Genomic DNA, 19375 nt, shown 5'->3' with positions numbered 1-19375 from the left:
GCGTGGGAGATGGACACCGTACGCAGACAGCATCAGATCTCAAAATGGTGGAGCATTGATCAAACTCTTATAGCCTCTAGTGGCCCCCACCTAGTCATAAAAGCCTAAACATTCACATTCTTTCTCTCACACGACGCCTAAGCTACGACCTTGGCTCCCTGTTTATCTGCTCCTGCTGAGATGGGGCAGTATGCTCTGTTCTCTTCTAATCAGACAAATAAGGCGATGACTTTCTGCGAACAGTATTTCTTATAACTCAGCAGTATAATGCATCATAAAATAATATCATTCATTCACAATAAATCAGCAGTCTAATGTAATGCAAATCAGTTTAACAAATGTAATAGTTATCACCTTCTTCTAATTCAGGAGAATAATGCAAACTAAAACTACATAATAAACTACATAATAATTCACAATCTTTAATTAGCGGTCTAACATGGCATAAGGTAATATTATAATCCCACACCTCCTTTACTTATTTTAAAACTCCATGAACCTTTCCAATCAATACCATATTCTAAGATTTATCTCGTAAAAAGTGAATATCAAGAGAAAAAAAAAAAAAAAAAAAAAAAAAAAAAAATATATATATATATATATATATATATATATATATATATATATATATATATATATATATATATATATATATATATATATATATATATATTTGTATGGTTTCTGGGTTTCTTCATTATTTACTCTTAAATCATATGTATGTGAACTAGGGTGAGTATGTCCTAAAACATGATGTTGAGATGGAAGGTGATGATTTGTTATGACATAAAGGGACCAACAAGAAGATGAAGAGTAAGAAAAAGGTTTTGTTGCAAAGTAAATATTTATGTTTTTGTAAATTGCTTTTCCCAACAAAGCAGGAAAAAGCTGTGGAGAAGGAAAATTTGGATCCTACCTGTGGTTGTACAATTTAATCTCTCATATCATAATCCATAATCTTAATCCAGTAGTGTTTATGGGGGAAAAAAATCTGTCTACGCACTTCTTCTTTTTAAAATCTTATTTTCCTCCTTGACTTTCATAGTGTGGAATTTGGAATCCATCAGTAGGGGGAGTCAACACTAGCCATGTATAATGTAGGTGTGCTTTAGGTTCAAGGAAGGCCCTGTTTGAGCTTGTGTGCCACTAGAGGGTGTTCTAGTACTAAATTAATTGGACATTCAACCTCCTACTGTGCTTTAGAGAAATCTAATACTCTTGAATATATCCTAATTTTTACATATCATTTTAAGATCTTCATTTACATAAATGTGCCTCCCTGGTTTGCTTAAATATGCAAAACTAAACATTTTTTTGTCAGTGTAATTTTAGTCACATTACAGCGAATAGCTATTCTTCAAGAGTCAGAGCCTCAGAGCTTCCTCTGCACATCTCCTTGTGTTTTTAACATTATATGAAGAATTTGTTATTGAAAATGATCAGAATCTACACTGTGATTGTAAGTATAAAAACATTTAGAATGTTTTTAAAAATGTCAGTTACAAGGACAATACCGTTTACGATACAGGACATCTTAAACTCAAAGAATCATCTTCTCTGACAGGCATGTCAAACTTAAATTAAAAGGAACAATAAGTTCTGCGGCTAAGTAATCTTAATTGGAGATGTAGGAGATGTAAAATAAATAAATAAATAAATGAATAATTCCCCTTTATGGACAACATCTCACATCCTCTGCACAGTGTTGTGGTTACCCGGCAGAATGCTCTAAGCCTGAAACTAAGTGATTGGTTGAATGCCACAAGTGGTCCATCCTTCTTTATTGCATCTATATGAATCAACTTTCTGCTGAAGTTGTATAATTTCAGAACTTCCACAAAAACGAATTCAAAGCAATTTTGTTCTTATTCTGAAATTAATATTGCATTATAGGAACCATCTTAACCAGAGACTGACTCAAATTAGGATGCAGATGTAAAGGTGCTAAAATTTCCTGACTGCATGTCAGGATAAAAACCAAACCGTAAAATCAAAGAACGTCTCGGAAGCCCCAAGTAGCAATCATGCAGTAAGACACTGATCAAACATAAGTTAAAAAAAAAAATCACCTCCAAAGCTTTGTTTCAAGGCTTTAGGGAGGATTTTTAACCACAAGAAGACCTTCACGTTGTTTCCCTGCTTTTTCATAGCCACCTGTTTGTGCATTTATGCAGTGATTTGGGTGGGGTCTCTGTTATTCTGGCTCTCGGCTCCACTCATCCTGCACAGTTGCTTGCAGTTAGCTCATTATCTCCTCATCCTGCTCACCTGCCTCTCAGCTCATCGCTATGCAGTGCACGTACTCCTGCTCCTCAACTGTTCTCTGGTAGATTGTTGTTTGCTAGACTGACTAAAACTTTTTTTTCTCCTAGTAATTTAGCTTTTAATGTTTTCCAGTGTTATCTTCCTTTAATTTCATCACCTATTTGCTTTCTCTCTGCTCAGCTTCATGGCTGTTAACTACCTCACTGTGCTGTGCCGATCCCTCGCTCCACACATAGTCCGACCTCCAGTGCCGTCCTTCCTAGCAGCTACTTTGCCATCTGAGGCTGTTGTGCTCCTGGGAATGCTCAGAGTAAGAGATTCAAGTGCAACCTACAAACACAGCAGAGTAAACTTTAATTGATGAGTTAATAAGCTGAAGAGTCCAAACCTGGGCAGCAAGAAAGCCAAGATTTGAAACCAATTGTTCTCTTCTGAGAGCTGGCTGTCTCTCTCAAGTCTAAACTGAGCAGCCAGACTTTTTTCTGAATTAAAAAAACCTTTTTTATGAATTATGTCCATTTTTAATGTTTTTTGGACAACAGATGGAAATTAGCCTTTGGCTATAATCTGGTACGTTTACATTCATGTAATTTCTTTTTTTACATGTATGTTCATTAACATGCACCGTCCCAAATAAAGAAAAAAGGACCCCAGACAAAAATAACCTTGGTTGAGGAGGTTGGGTAGAGCTAAAAACCAGTGACTGAGTTCTGTAACAATTTGCAAAGCACTCAGCAAAGACTAGAGAACCTGCTAGATGCATTTGCCAGAGGCATTTTCAGGATTTTTTTTAAAGGTGACGTGTGGCAAGAGTTGGAATAAGCAAAGCTGATTGAACAGGTCTTTGTGGACTTTAACTGAAGAATGAAATTGTAAAAGTAAAAATCAAAAGTAAAAGGAATTTTTAAAAAGATCAAGATTTTCTGATGAGAGAAGTTAACATTTTTATTAACTTGCTTCTTTTCTTGCTATCGGATATTTTTATAGTTTAAAAAATTAATGAAAACAATTCTAGCTGAACTTAACTGACAACAACAAACATTATATGCTGTGCCACAGTTTTTTACTCTCCCCTGCCCTCTTTACTGAACCTAGACCATCCCTGTGTCATATCAAAGTTGACTTGAACTTCTTGTGCATTTTATGACCAAACAACACAATGACGAAGTGAGTCAGTGCTCCAAACCCTGTGACTCAGCTCAACACATGAAACATCCAGCTCAGCTATTTCTGTGTTGTCTGTTAAGATGTGATAACTCACCTGTTTTTTTTTCAGTGTCCTCTTCAGGGTGCTTGGGGGAAATGTTTCCCAGGGGGGTCGTGACAAAGTGGATGAGCAGTTGTAATGCTCTCCATTTGTCCCAGATGTGTTGACCTTTTCTTTTGCACATTATTCTGTCTCTGCATTTATTGGCTATGATTTGCCATTTGTCAAAGTAACATTGCTGCACTAACTATCCCGGGTTTGTTTATGTAAGCATTCTGTTGCCGGCAAATCAAACATTCTGCAAATTAAGGCAAATACTCAGTTACATGTTTCTTTATATTTTATTATGTTACAGATTAAGTCATTTGTTCATTACTTTGTTCTTTCTTTTCAGTCTTCGTGTAGGTCAGGTGTGGGGAAAGGCCCGCCTAGCATTTCCTAATTTTAAAGTGCTGATGACATCACACATGACATCAGCAGGTTGAACCAAGAGGAGGGGTTTCTTTTACCATAGAAATGCTTCCTTTTGTTTGTTTCCAGGTCCGAAGGGATTTGTTGAATCTTTTTTTTTTTTTTGTCAATACAGCCATTTAGTTGTGTAAATGTGCTAATTTGAAGTGTGAGAAGGTTTTTGTCATTTTTAGTCAACTATGTAGAGTTTTAGATCTCTCAGCTCAAATGAGTGGTACTGGCTGGAATAATTGAAGGGAGATTGATGGCCCTATATATAGTCAGTCTCTGCCAGACTCTGATGAGAGAGGAGAGGTGAGCTGTGTTACCAAAGCAATGTACGTTTGAGTTTTGTTAATTACGTTACTTTGGGGGGGAGTTTTGTTAAGTTTCGTGCAGGATGGGGTCCACTGTAAATAAATTGCTCACATCTGAAAACCCAAAATGTCTGCTTCCCTACCACCTTCCTTGACGTTTGAATCTGACTACTTCACAGAGGTCCAGACACCATTTAAAGGTTCCAGGAGAGGCCAGTTGTTAAGGGAGTGTGGGGGATTGTTGTGCATGGGGTTTGGGGCGTTTTTATAATGATTGTTGAGCTGTAAGGGTAAAATATTTAATCATGTGAAAATGGTAAAATGTTGGTGGAAAGTTAAAATTTGGAAAACCCAACTGACAGTAAAGTAAGGACCTCAGCTGAGGAGACTGAGGACTGAGATCATTCATCCCAACAGCAGTTAGACTCTAACTCCTCAATCACGATGTCATAAGTCACTGGACACTGTGAACATCCACGGTCACCACTTCATGCATAATGGACCTTCCATGACCTTCCAAGCTATATAGTTTATGTCTTCCATATTTCCAACTATATCCATAATCACATACTGTGTATGCTACCATTGTATATAGTGTATTATCTTACTTTTTTCATTGATTGTACTTAATTGTATTTTTGTATTTCCTTCATATATCTGTACCTGAGCTGAGGTGACGCAAAAATTTCCCCGTTGTGGGATCAATAAAGTCTTATCTTATCTTATAATGGTTTAGTCCTTAACAGATGAGAGTATTTAAGTATTTAAGGCAGCCAATTGTCATTAGACAGGAGAGTGATTGATTGTGCTGTGAGAAGGCTTGACATGCCAGTGACTGTCATGGCCTTAGAGCTGTATGTTGAAATAAATGCCTATTGCTTCCACTGTACTGTGTCTTAGTCTTCTTCACTGTAAATCCAGCTGCTAAATATCGCCCTGTTACAGGTGATCAACTTCAGAAGGAAGAGGACTGCTACACAGCCTGTATCTGTCATGGGATAATACTCTATATTAATGTGGCGGAGGGGTAGAAGTACCTGGGTGTTCACATTGACAGTCTACAGAGGCTGTACACATAAATGGGATGAGCAACCAACATTTCTTAAGTAAGTTGAGATTTTTTTTTACATGTGCAGCAAAATAATGGAGAGTTTCTATCACTCAGCAGCAGCAAGTTCAGTTTACTTTAGTGCTATTACAGTCACTTCAAAGATCAGTAACAGCCCGATTCTACTTTACTGCTCTCTCTTTCATACCACATGTAGAAACTATTTATATTACTACTTCAGCTGCTGTAACAAAAGAACTCCCCAAATATGGGATAAAATATCTCTTATTATTAAATAGCCCACTCCTGAATGCTTTTAAGTGAACCAGAGATTATATTAATTTAGTAACAAGTAGTTAAATGAGATATGTGGTGTCGTTTATTTATAGCCTGAAGTTAACGATTTACTTTTAGCAACAATATCTTGCTGAACATAAACATTTGGAGATTATTTTCTACAACAATAAAAAAAAAACAGGGTAATGCTAACTTAATAAAATAAAACCAGGGCTGTGACGGCACCACATGACATCATACATGTGACTGGCTCTGCCACCGATTGCCTAGCAACAGGGAGGAGAAAATGGAACCACTCCTCATTCACTGCACTCACTCAGGTCGCAGCAATACACCTGCCAGGTTTAAATGTAGATCACATGAATGACTGTTCAGACGAGATGAACCAGCAGATAGTGGTTTTTATATGTTTCCCCTCTTTGCTTTAAGTGTTACAAATGTCCACATTGCAAACACTGTGATGTTCACAATCACTCTACCCCCCCCCCTCAAATGTGGCAGCAGAGTGCACTTCTTGGCATCATCTTCATAGATTAATTTTGAGTTTGCCAACCTCACATGATTCTTGCTCAGCTTGATTGAAACACAACTTTCTGGACCTGCTGCTGCCTGCAGAAAAAAGCCACACTACAGACAATATTCCATATTCCTGAGAATTTTTACATAATGTCCACTGAGGTCTGTAGACCACAGCTTATGTTCAAACGGGCATGTTAATTATTTTGCTGTCATTGTCTGAGTGGTAATTGGAATGGATGGCATAAAGCTTTCTCCCTGGCTTGGAGATAATATGATATGGACAGCATATGTGAGCTATGAAGGCGGGCTAGTTGAAGCATGTCATTTAAATTAGGTTAAATAGGACAGCTTAAACTGCAGTTTGTTAAATAATCAGAAACACGGCTGAAATAAAATTACTGAATAAAGATAAGGAGGATATTTAAATAAGGTCACAGAGTGAGGAAGCATAAAATAGATGCAAATTTACATTGCATCTGGGTTATGTTGTAATGCAGGACAACATCTCTGAAAGCCACTCATGCTATTATTCTGTTCTGCTTAAGACTTCTTACTGAAACATACATATCCTGCAGGGGTTGTCCTGGGGTTTGGTAAAACAGCCCTGCAGAAATGGTCTGATATTTAATAGGGCAAAAGTAGACAACCGTACAAAGTCTTATATATTTTATTCATTTTTTTTTTTTATCTGGAATTTTTATTTCTGTTGGTAAATTTTGAATTCAAGAGTGATTAGTTAGGACGACAGCTTCTTAAATTAATATTACCAAAGCATTAAAATACTTCTATAATAAAATTGAAGAGCAGGACTATAAAAGGAGAGTTTACTCAGTGTGCAGTGACAGACCAAGACAATTTTATAGAGGTGGCCAGGCTGAGAGCATTAAGTACACTTGAGGACGGAGGATAGGCTCCACCTTGTGCTTCTAACTTGGTTAACTGGTTAAATAAATGAATTGGTGCTACTTGAGTTTAAATGAGAACGTTGTTAGCTTTGTATTGGACTTTACAAATGGTTGTGTTGGGTGAACAAAAGGATAATCAGTCTGTAGTTTGTAGTGTTCGGCCCTTGGCTCCTCTTCTGCTGCTATACCCACCATCCTTTACATTTAGCTAGCATATGAAATCAAATATTTGCTTATTGATTGTTTTGTTCACTTCAGTTCAAAGAAGCTATTCTGTAGGTACTACTGTATTTTGTTAATTTATTCATTAAATGTTAACTGGTTGGTTTTAGTACCATCACTTCAAAGATCAAAGATCCTGCATCACAAACAACAAAGCCACATTTTTATATTTTTAGTATCTGTAACTTTTACTGTCAGGAGTTTTGTTAAGGTTCTTTTAGCCCATTGGTTGTTTGTTTCCACCACAGTTTAAAGACCTTCATGGTAAGCACTCCTTGCACTGATTAAGTCTTTTCATGCTTCCACTTGTCTTGAGAGACCATTAACTTGAAAGTTACTCCCCAAGACCCTGTAGACCCTGGTCTCTGGGGCTCAAGCACAACTTTCTTTTATACTTTTGTGGGAGAAATGGAAATGACGCATTATTCTCTTGAGAACCTTAAAGAAAGGGACCTCAGATCTGAGGAACCCAAGAGTGTCATCCTATTGGTTTGGAGTATAATACTGCATACATGTACTAGTATCAGTCTGATTGCTCCTCCTCAGCTAATAACACCTTAAACGCAATCAGATTATGTTTTGGTTATTTGGTATAGTGTATATCTGATTATTGTACTGGCACTGGCATGGTTAGAACATTTTTCTGCTATTTCCTGCCATTTGTTAAATAATTTGATTATCCATTTTGTCTTATGGATAATATGTGGATTATCTTGAAGTCTCAGAGGTAACACTGCAACACTTGTTTCCCCATCATTACATTATGAATACAAGAATAATCTACAGCTACTGTAAATCACTGGCTTCATAACACATAGTAGTAAAATGTCAGCTGAGCTACGAACTAAAGACCGTCTCTAATTAGTGTACGTTACGATGAGCTGTGAAGCTGCAGTTTCACTTAGTTGGCTGTCTTCTCCTGGCAAGCCTTATCTTCAATGTGATTACACTGCAGTGTGAAGAAAATCTTTTTACATGGTGTATGCTGCCAACTCAGCATTTAATCAAGGCTCATGTCTATTCTTCAAGTTAACTACATCACTCAATAAAACAGTTTGATTTAGGTGACCTTCAGGTAAAGAAAATGATGGTACTGAAGGAAAGATGCTCATATGCCGATGTTTATTTTTTGTATCATTTTAGTATCTTATTTTATAGCAGCAGTAGATTACTGGAAAAAAATCCTATGTTTGGCAATTCTGTTGGTAGGAAAAATTAAATTGCTGATGAGAGAGGTCAAAAGACTACAGTTGGCCTTGTTTGCACTGACAGAAAAGCTATGATAAGTCAGGTAACTGGTCTTCACAGCTGTGATAAGTAGGAAAACAAAGTCTCAGTGTATCAGAAAGCACAACACGTCTGACCTTGAGGGGGGATGGGCAACAACAGCAGAAAACGATGTCACATTGCACTCCTGTCAGCTCAGAACAGAAATCTGAGGCTGACATGGTTGGCTTTGTATTTGGTGTGAATATTTGGTGTGAACAGCTTTAATGCATGAAGCCAGCCTGTCTTATGTTATGTCCAGGTTGCCAACTGTGATGTAATTCTGTGGAGAGTGTTTTCTTTTCGCTTTGGGTGCCTAAATGCCATTTTATAAAGATTTTAAAGCCAAATCCTCCTTGAGAATTGTTCTTGCATGTGCGTCCCCTTATGGCCACAGTTTTCAGCATCCTCTAGTGGCTACTTACCATAAAAATGAACCACATCAAAGCAAAAATCTTCTCAAGCTAGTTTCATAAACATGAAAATGAGTTCAGTGGATTTCAGTGACCTCCCCAGTTGAGAGATCGGAATCCAATAAAATACCTTTGGGATGTGGGATAATTGGAGATTGACAGCATAAATGTCCAGATGACAAATCTGCAGAAACTGTTTGATGCAGTTCTGTCCAACCCAGAGCAGAATTTGAGAGGACTGTATCAAATATGAAGTGTTTAAAGCAAATGCAAGCCTTGGCATTCCAACAAACTGCAAACTGGGAATACTTCAGCTTTCCTAGATACACACTATTTTTCCAGATACTTGGTATACACAATGGTGCTTGAAAGTTTATTTAGCAGAAAGTTTGATTTTTCAAGTAGTGAAGTTTTTGAGTATGCACACCTGTTTAAGGAGAGTTGTCTCAGGGTTGTGAAAGCAGCAGGTGCAATTACATGTTGTGGATTGCTGAAGTGGAGGGATTCATAATGAAGCAATGAATGAGCTGCCTAGGATTCACCTGTCATCCATTCATCCCATTCTTTATATTCTGGCTGAATCTGACTCTTCCATTGACAAACTTTAATTCTGACCACAATTATGAAGCCGATCAGTGTAAGACCTCAGTTTTCTCTATATATTTCTGGAGATAACACCTATCTGTGTCACAGCAGACATAGTCATGGAGATACAGAAAAGTTTTACCAAGCAAAACCGTTTTTACCAGCCAAGATTTCAATGACTTCTTTCCAGAAAGGACTTAATCTAACTTGTGATAATACTTGAGTTCAGTACAAGCACAAAGGTCACTGTGGATTAAAGTGAAAATGAGTTTAATTTCTGTGGAGGTGAAAAGATTGTGGCCTGTTTGGACAGTAGCCCAGAGTGTGTCAACATAAGCCAACAGCAAGCACCAATCAGCTTCTCCGTTGCTTTGAAAAATGGATAATCCTCCGCTGCAAATTATTAGAAAGTCAGGGATATCGTGACATTAAGTCTTTCTTTTCCTGTGCTTTTTTGTTCAAAACAGCACCAATAATTAAAATGTATCATCCAGCCTTTCAGTAATTATTTGATTTCCCCTGCATGAACAGACATGCTTCTAACTGAATCTTTTATTTGACTTTCTCTCTGGTAGAAGACAGAACAGCTGGTATTTTCATAAATGTTTTTTATAGGAAAACTATGTTCCTTTCTGGCGCTTAGTAAAGCTGCGGCAAATAATTCAGAGTTCATGTCTTCATATATAAATTAACATCTGCTTCTACAGGTCTTTACAACTGAAGTGCATCTTATTATAGCTCACATTTTCTGCTCAGGTGCAACTTCCAGTGGTCGTAAGGGGATAAATCGATGCTTTTCTCTCCTCTGTTAAAACCAGATGCCTTATCGTATTGTTAAAACAATCGTCGCAAAGTGGAAAAAAGGAAAACAGGCTTAAACAGCTTTCCCACGATTTCATTCTGTCTCATCATCATTTCCATCACTTTTTGCTCAATGCAAAGGAGTCAGATATTTTTTACATGCAATGCTTTTGGTCAAATTGCAGATTTTCAATTTTGCAAAGCCATTCTGCTGCTAAATCTTCAAGCAGTATCAAAAAGAAGGCACTTCCCCCCAAGATTTGACACTGAATGTATTCTTGAGTGCTTTTATTACTTCATAAAAAGAGCACAAATTAAGGCCTTTTTCATAGTAGCTATACTTAACCTCCTAAGACCCGAACTCTTCCACAGCATGCATTTTTTATTTCTCTTTGATATTTGGGCATATTGGGGCCCGATGAATGTAAAAACAAAGAATGACCAGATTTTTTTTCGTTCCCTTATTTTGTTTTTAAGAAAAATAAGAGCCACATATGAGGATATTGGTTTAAAATTTTGATAGAACAGTAGCAGTATAATGTCCTTGTAAGTGGATATCAGGCCCATGTAGAGCAAAATTGAGTATTTTAGTCTAAATAACCCAAAATGTGATGTCTATGTGGACGCCAGGTCCTAGGAGGTTAAAATAAAGAAAAAAAGAAAAGACATATACATTTTGCGAGCCTGCGGGATGTGTTTGTTCTCAAATTAATGTGCTGAGAAACTGTCGTGCGAGGAAGAAGCCAGCTATGAGTGAAGCAAAAAAGACTTCTAGCTAGAGGGTATATGTAGTAAATAAATGTATACTATATAGTATTTTTGTCATCTCTCTGCAGTGGAAACACTACACTGACAGGCTGACATTTCTATTAAAAAATGGATCAGCATTTTGGGAAATATGTGTATTGATGTTTTTGCTGATACTGAGGAGAACTTTACTCAACTTTTTTGTAAAAATGAAGGCGCTTTCTAATGCTAATGACAGGGCTAAAGGCAGTTACTGCTCTCAATCTAGAAACAGTCACAACACCTTTTGCACTCTAAATATGTCAGTTTACCCGATCGCCGGTAAAAGAAACTAAATGTAGCTTGTTGGTTACTGTGAGCAAGCATTTGCTGACAGTATGAAGGAAAAACTCCCTTTTAACAGGAAGAAATGCCCAGAAAATCCAGCCTCAAGGAAAGGGGAGCCATCTGCCATGATGACCTTTTGGAGACGAAAGGACCGAGACAAGACAAAAGACACACTAATGGAGCAGAGTTTAATGATAACATTGATTAAATGCAAAATGGTGTATTCACACATAGAGAGCGAAAAGAGATGAATGACGAAGAATCATTTAGGGCACCGTGGGAAACTCTGAACAACCTAAGCCTATTGCAGTGTTACTGAGAAAGGGTTCAGGGTCTGAACTATATGCTTAATGGTAATATGCAGTTTTGAAGATAAGATTGTGCCTGATTATTCAAGACCTTGAAAGTGAGGAAAAGGATTTTAAATTTCCTTCTTGATTTAATAGTGAGCCAAAGAATAGAAGCCAATATGAGAGAAATGTGGTCTCACTTTCTAGTCATTGTCAGTTCTCTCACTGCAGCATTTTCAGGAATTTCTGATTTGTTTCCTTCTTTTTTTAGAAGAGCCAAAGTATGCAGGGTCGTAAGCAGTGAGGATGTCACACTATTAACAAGATATTTGACCTCTCTTGGAGTAGAGTTTAAGTAACTGCTCTGCACAGTGTTGCCACATGCCACTGAAAAAATAACAGTGGAAGGTTTACACATTTTTAGTGTAGCTAAGTTAACTAGCTGGGACCACATCCTCATTTTAACTTTGACAGCATTTCTAGTAGATGTGTATGTATGGAGGTGTGGACCCGCTCCTGAAATTCAGATAAATTAATTCTAATTACAGCACTTTCAGATAGACATCTACTGTAGGGAAATTTATTCCCCACTGCCATATAATCCGTTATTATAAATTTAAATGTTATTTACAAACAGGAGGCATTGTGCATTAGTAACATTCATGTGGAATATTATCTTCAGTTTTCTTTTAGTCTCCGTTTAGTCTTTGTCTTAGCTTTTTGGTCAAACAGCATACAACATGCATCTTGCAGTGTAGAAGTCTGTGGATTTATTTATATGTAAGTGCACCGAGGCCTATTCCAGGAAGAAGGTTTAGCAAATAACTCTGACTTTGTTGACCCTAAAATGACAGAAACTCATTTCCAGTGTTTGCTTGCAGGTTTTCTTCAACCATTATTTTGTGCCTTATTCAAAATAACTCAAACTACAAAAAATTATACTCAACTGTCTAAACTCTAGCTGATCACCTAACTCTACAAAAGCTTGGACCCATGTGTAGATTATGGAATTTAGGAAAATGAAACCCAGTTTTGAGTTAGCTTTACTTGTGGAAATAGATTAAAACATATAATAAACTATTTAAGGTATTTTTTTTATATTTAACTCTTGAGTCATTTGGGTGAGAAATTCCCTCTGATTAGTACATACGTTAAAGCAACTTTTTAGCTACAAAACATTGCTGACTGGGTGTTTTGTGCTACCTTTTCCTGCTTTACATCAGCACAGGAATGCTTTGATGAAAACGGTATCTAAAAGCTAATTTATATGTATTTTAACAGTCTAAATTGGGCTACAGTAGGCCTGCTGCATCCAGGAGCAAGATGCTGAAATCAACCTCATCAGTAAGGTGTTTGCCTGCAGCTCAACACTGAAGTCAAGTTTTAATTTTTAGTATTTTCCAGTTTCGTAATTAGTAATCGACTAATTACGTAATACTAGAATAGATTTGTGGGCTTCTTACCTGACAGGGAACATAAAAAAAACCAACAAACAAAAAGAAAACAAAAGGAAACAAACAAATAAACCCGTGTAGGCCATCAAAAGAGACAATTGCTTTTTAGAAGTTAATCAGTAAACATTAAGCTTTAGGGGGATGAAACAATAAAGCTTCACCAGCTCAACAAGAAAACATTATGCTTGTTATATTAACAATCTCACGTCGTTAACAAGAGGTGGTTTGGCATGCTGTGGATAACAGCGATGCTAATAGGGGCTGTAGTGCCTCATCGAATTAATTCAGCCAGAGATAAAATTAGAAACTTTGCCGGAGCTCGGGCTTCATTGAAACTGACGCCCCTGGATCGGATGCGGGGACCCTGGTGTAGCCGCGCCCACAGAGCGGCTGACGCGCTCACCGGAGTAATAAAAACCGAGATGAGCTCCTCAGAAGGGGTACGGAGATAAAACTGTGAGGGAACGTTTGATATTCTTCAGTGATTCTTCAGAGTTATTATTCAGAAGCTCAGCACTGCACTGTGCCTGCTGCAGGGACATGGAGCCGCACCGGAATCTCGGACTTCCCTAAAACGAGTGGGCTTCGATTTGGTCACCGTCTGGAAAGTACAGTGATCTGCAACACCAAAATGTGAGGGTTATTTATTTTATTGTACTTTAGTACTTATAAATGTATTTTTAATTGTTTTTGTTTTCAGGCACAGTGCTGTTTTTAACGCTGACTACGACTTCTAATTGTTGATTTACATTTTAAATGACACACATATTATTAGACGCATAAAAGCCACAGCTAAGTTGCATTTTTTTTCACAAGTGACAGATGCTAAACTTTGTCTCATAAATATAATAAACTTAGTATAGTAAGTATTTTTGACTCATAAAATTTATGCCATTGGGGTGTAATTATCTTGATTGGTTGTTGTTGATGCTGCTTCTATTCAGAGAAGATGGGTTGTTAGAAGAAGTCAGCGTCTTTCCACCTCAGTGAGCACATCCGAGAGATGTGCTCTACGCAGCAGATTGCTCCCTCTCTGTCACCGACTGTATTAATCACAGAACTAATATTTTTAGTCCTGTTATGCAAATCAATGCAGATAAATCTTGTGCATCAACTTCATGCATAAGCTCATGTATATTATATTTATGCTTGATCTCACTTTAGCAACTGCAGCCTCCACATGTAGCTGAGCAAAATGCTGGGTTCTTGGTGAGGGTCAGAAAATGAACGGCTCCTCCTGCTGTGATCCTGCAGCTGTCATGTACCAGCAGAGATCAGGATTTGACCTCAACGCCAGCTGTGAATGGCCAGATCCTCACTGTAACTGGACATCAGTGGACGGTGCTCTGCAGCTGCCTACTTTTTCCACTGCAGCCAAGATCAGAGTGATTGTTACCTTTATCCTGTGTGGCATATCCACTTTTTGCAATTTGGCTGTGCTTTGGGCTGCCAATGGGCACAAGCGTAAGTCCCATGTTAGAGTCCTGATAATCAACTTGACTGCAGCTGATCTCTTAGTTACCTTCATCGTGATGCCTGTAGATGCAGTGTGGAACATCACAGTTCAATGGCTGGCCGGCGACCTGGCCTGCAGATTCCTCATGTTCCTCAAGCTTCAGGCCATGTACTCCTGTGCCTTTGTCACAGTGGTGATTAGTCTGGACAGACAGTCGGCTATCCTCAACCCTCTGGGCATCGCTATGGTCCGGAAAAGGAACAGGGTCATGCTAATGGTGGCTTGGATCATGAGCGCCTTGCTCTCAATCCCACAGGTGAGACCAGAAGCCAAGACACGTGATTATAGTTTGACAGACCATTTTTTAAGTAATTCAGAGAAGGTCTGAGTCACAGTAGTTACTTTAGTGCTGACCTTTTCTTCTGCAGATTCCTCATGCACTTCCTGTGCAAGTGCAACCTTCCTTGAATGATCCATAATCTATCACAGTGGGCTGGCTATAGATCAGCTTTATAACTGGCTTTAGATGAAGATGAATATTGTGTCTCAGTCTTATAAAACTGTAAAACTGTGGGCAAACAAATGTAAGAGAACATGAGATTGTGTTTTTACATTATTAATACATGATTAATCATTCTGTGTACCAGGGTGTATTTACATCAGATGTGGTATTTTCTAGACACTGATGCATGAACTTCTGCTGTGGGCTTTAGGGGGGCATAAACCTTGGGGATTAATAGCTCTATCATTCAGATTTCTAAAAGATCAGGACCTGTTACCCTGGCTGTATGGATTTTACCCTGTAAACAGCGTGGTAGTGAGTGCAGCCTGTAACACTTTTTCATTGTGGTGTAATGATAAACACAAATATAGCCCATCTTCTCTTCAAGCATGCTAGATGATTCTGCACAGGATTGCAAACATTTTGAAATGTGCAAGAATTCGTAAATGTGCTGATCATAAATAATAATTAATTGTAGAGAAGAAAGGGTTACTTGCTTTATTGATTAGTTATTTTCCCAAACATTTACTGCTCACATGTTCTTAAACATGGACAGCTTTTCTTTCTCATATATGAATATAAGTGCAATATCTTTTGGTTTTGGGGCTTAAAGTAAGCTTTGAAAATATTGTATTGTGTTGTCTGGAATGATCTAGTTGGATATTTCACATTTTTAACTGATAGCGCTGGAACAAAAATGAGTAATTTTCAAAAATGAAATGACTAATTATCTGTAGACTTCAACTTCAAAGGGGCAATAATTATCATTTAGGTATTCTTAATGTAAATTCAACCCCTGTAAAAGTCTCAAGTAATTTTTGAAACTGTGACAAAGAGAGATAGACAAAAGCAGTCTTCCCATTTATAGCAAGCAACTGTTTATTTTGCCACCAGATATAAAAACTGCTGCTATCAGACTATACAAGCTGGTGGATAAAATAACATGTTGCTGACTTTACACTCCAAGCTGACCCATTTTAAAACATCTCTGCATAGGCACTTAAATGTGCTCTTGATGACTCATATAATGCTATAAAAGTGCATCAGGCGTCTGTGTTTTTAGGCAGAGAAGTACTAGTACGCCTTACTAGCTAATGATCAATGTGCAGCTATAAAATACTTTGAAATAAAAGTACCTAGTTTTTATAGGGATGTGTAGGTTGAATTTACACACTGTTTCCCATATTTTCAGAATAGCTTTTTGCTTTTATTGATATAAGAGAAACTACTTTTAGGATGAGGACTGTGTGGTAAATCTTACATTCTTGTAATGTCTTTAAAGTGAATCGTTGTTTAGCTTCTACACAGGGTTAAAGTACTTTAACCCTGTGCAGTATTTTTAAATATTAAAGTAATAATAACCACTGCTTGGGTTTTCTGAACTTTTAAACTGATTCACATTTCAATCCTCTCCCCAAACCTAAATATCTCTGGTACACTGCTAATTGTCATTTCACGCTTACTGACTGAGGCATACTGGTCCATTTGGTCTAATCATTTGGATAATATTTTAATCTTCAAGCCAACGGTCAAATAAAAAAATATGTTGGATGACAGCTACGGCCTGCAAATTTCTAATTTTGTTTTGAATTTTTAATCCAACAGATGTTCATTTTCCATAATGTGACCATTACCTATCCAGCAAACTTCACTCAGTGCACCACCAGGGGAAGCTTCGTTACTCACTGGCAAGAAACCGCTTACAACATGTTTACCTTCTGTTGTCTCTTCCTGCTGCCGCTGGTTATTATGATTATTTGCTACACCAGGATCTTTGTTCAGATCTCCAAACAGATGACAAAAAAGAACAGTAAGTGTCCAAGTAAATGGTAGTTGATCCAAACATAGGCAAAACTACAAGAACTAAAAAATATGTTCAAACTAAAAGGTGCTCGCAACATTTAACTTCAGTATCACCAACTTCTGTTCAGGTTATGTTTTTCTTGTTTCATCGTATTCTTGTTATTTTGAACCATCAGCACTCTCTCCCACTTGCCATGCAGTCACCTTAACATCTCCGCCACCAGCAAAGATTATCTTTCTACTACCAGAGTAAATGTGAGAAAACACTGAAAATTTGACAAATGTGCATGTGAGAATGCAAATGTCCGATGTAGTGGAGCAGACGTTGGCTGGTCTCCCCAGTACAAAGTCTGTGTGATGTTAGTTGTGCTGGATAGACTGATGTATAAACTGTTGCAGTTAAAGAAAGAACATGATTCACAGCAAAAACGTATAAATGAAATGATAAAAGTGTGTTCTAAATGTACTTCTTCAAAGAAATACTTGATGTATTTATTTACAAAAATCTGCCAAATGTGTTCCTTTCTCTCCTATAGTGCCCTCCAATGAGCCACATCTCCGCTGCTCAAAGAACAACATCCCAAAAGCAAGAATGAGAACTCTGAAAATGAGCATTGTTATTGTGATCTGCTTCATTGTGTGCTGGACTCCGTACTACCTGTTGGGTCTATGGTACTGGTTCTTCCCAGATGACCTGGAGGGAAAAGTCTCTCACTCTCTGACCCACATCCTATTCATCTTTGGTCTTTTTAATGCCTGCCTGGACCCCATCATATATGGCCTGTTCACCATACGCTTCCAGAAGAGGCTGAGAAACTGCTATCGCAAAGCCGCTGTAATGTCCAGCTTGGAGACTAATGCAGTAATAATGGAGTCCTTGAAATGTACTGGATCTGTCTTACCCTCTAAAAGAGGCATGACCAGTGGTGAAAAGGACATCAGCTCTGAACAGGCTGAGGCAAAATCCACTGACAACAGCGTCTGACAGTGTTTAGTCGCAGGGAGAGGGGCAACATTGGCATTTCATTGTTTGGGCTGTTTGTTTACTGAACTTATTGGTTTTTACAATTACAACATGCATGTGTAGAATAAGTCTAAAGACACAATCTATCTATCACTTGTAGACAAATTATGTCCATGTGTCTGTGTAGCCTGTGTGATGCTTGAGGTTGTCCATATTAATTTAAGGTTACATATCTTCATTACCTAGTAAAACACGTTTACCGCTACATGATATGTTTAACTGGTTTTGAGCCTGCTATGTGAGCTATACATTCACCAAGACGTGCTAAAGGATACAACATTGAATAAATGATAGAAGATGCTGATTGGTTACTGGAGAGTGCTTCCTGAGTTCTGATGTAAAGGGTTTGTCGGAGCTTAAAAGTAATCGGAAGAGTCCTTCATGTGCAGATACAACCAAAGAAAGAGCTACAGATGCATACCAAATGTCAGTCGTGGTCTGAAATACGATGATTTCATTATGTATGTCACATGACATTTTCGCTTGTCATTATAAGAAAGTAACACGCATGATAGCTATGACAGACTTTTAATATCAGATGCCTGAAACTTACCAGAAAGTACTATTATAGGACTATTTTAAAACAATTAGGTTTTGTCCCTTTATTTTTCTGCTAGAATTATTTTTCACATTATATATTTAGGACATCATGTATAATGGTATCGTTGTGTAGCGGTTTTCATATTTGCCTAATGAGCAAAATATTCAGAGTTGATTCTGGGCGGCATCAGAAAGGGGATCCAGTGCAAAACTGAGACATGTGAAGCTACTCACTGCGGTGACCCATTGTGAATAAGGGAGCAGCTGAAACTAGTTTTCTATGCAGGACTATTACATGCACTTTTAATGAAGATTGTTAGGTTCCTTTGCATGAATGAGTTGGCTCAATTGGCTGGACTACGAAAAAGCTGATGAAACGGATCAACTGTTTCAACTTAAGATTGTCAGAAATTGGCAGGAAAAAAATTTTTTTCCTTGTCTGTGGGTCCAAGAAATGTTTCAAAATGACTGCTTATCAAATATGTCAAGATACTTTTTTAAAAAAGGAAAAATCAGTTTAGAAAGAAATCTGTCACTGAAAATGTTTACTGAACATTAGCATTTTGTTTCATTAGACGAAAATATATTTGATTGACTTTCCTAACAAGCCTCCATTTCATAAAGGCAATAATTAAAATGCAATGGATCTAATGATTAGCATACAGTTTTTTTCTACTAATTATATAATTAATAAACTTATTCAAATTATTCTATGTTGTGTAAAAAATAATGTTAAAATTTGTTACAGTAATCACTAAGATTATTTCATGTAGCATCAGGTGGCTTCAACAGCTCAAACCCCGTCTCATAATATTCTGTTAAATGAGCCCTGAATACAAAACACAGTAGAGACAAAGCATTTTGACCATGCAATAGACAGGGCCACAAATCACAGCATGTTATTTTCCCCCTGCACAACAGAATGAGTGTCTCAAAA

General features: G+C 37.6%; 1 protein-coding gene across 1 annotated transcript; it reads left to right on the top strand.

Annotated features, from left to right (window-relative positions):
* Positions 1-13450: 13450 nt before the first annotated feature.
* LOC146393223 (putative gonadotropin-releasing hormone II receptor) lies at positions 13451-18209 on the top strand. The gene is made up of 4 exons (XM_084928072.1): positions 13451-13746; positions 14278-14885; positions 16677-16881; positions 17411-18209. The coding sequence occupies exons 2-4, from the start codon at positions 14337-14339 to the stop codon at positions 17857-17859; spliced, it is 1203 nt and encodes a 400-aa protein (XP_084784198.1). The 5' UTR covers positions 13451-13746; positions 14278-14336; the 3' UTR covers positions 17860-18209.
* Positions 18210-19375: the final 1166 nt, after the last annotated feature.

This window comes from Perissodus microlepis, chromosome 1, assembly GCF_051167445.1.
Source record: "Perissodus microlepis isolate ML-2025 ecotype Zambia chromosome 1, ASM5116744v1, whole genome shotgun sequence".
In the NCBI taxonomy this organism is placed as follows: domain Eukaryota; kingdom Metazoa; phylum Chordata; class Actinopteri; order Cichliformes; family Cichlidae; genus Perissodus; species Perissodus microlepis.
Note: the sequence above shows the minus strand (reverse complement) of the source record. Positions and strands in the feature narration are given on the sequence as shown.

What these genes read in the sequence shown, in the direction of transcription:
- LOC146393223 (XM_084928072.1), top strand. Translation starts at nt 14,337, where the DNA reads ATGAACGGCTCCTCCTGCTGTGATCCTGCAGCTGTCATGTACCAGCAG. An exon ending in CCTTGCTCTCAATCCCACAG is followed by an intron (nt 14,886 to 16,676) that starts GTGAGACCAGAA and finishes TTAATCCAACAG; the next exon opens with ATGTTCATTTTCCATAATGT. An exon ending in ACAGATGACAAAAAAGAACA is followed by an intron (nt 16,882 to 17,410) that starts GTAAGTGTCCAA and finishes TCTCTCCTATAG; the next exon opens with TGCCCTCCAATGAGCCACAT.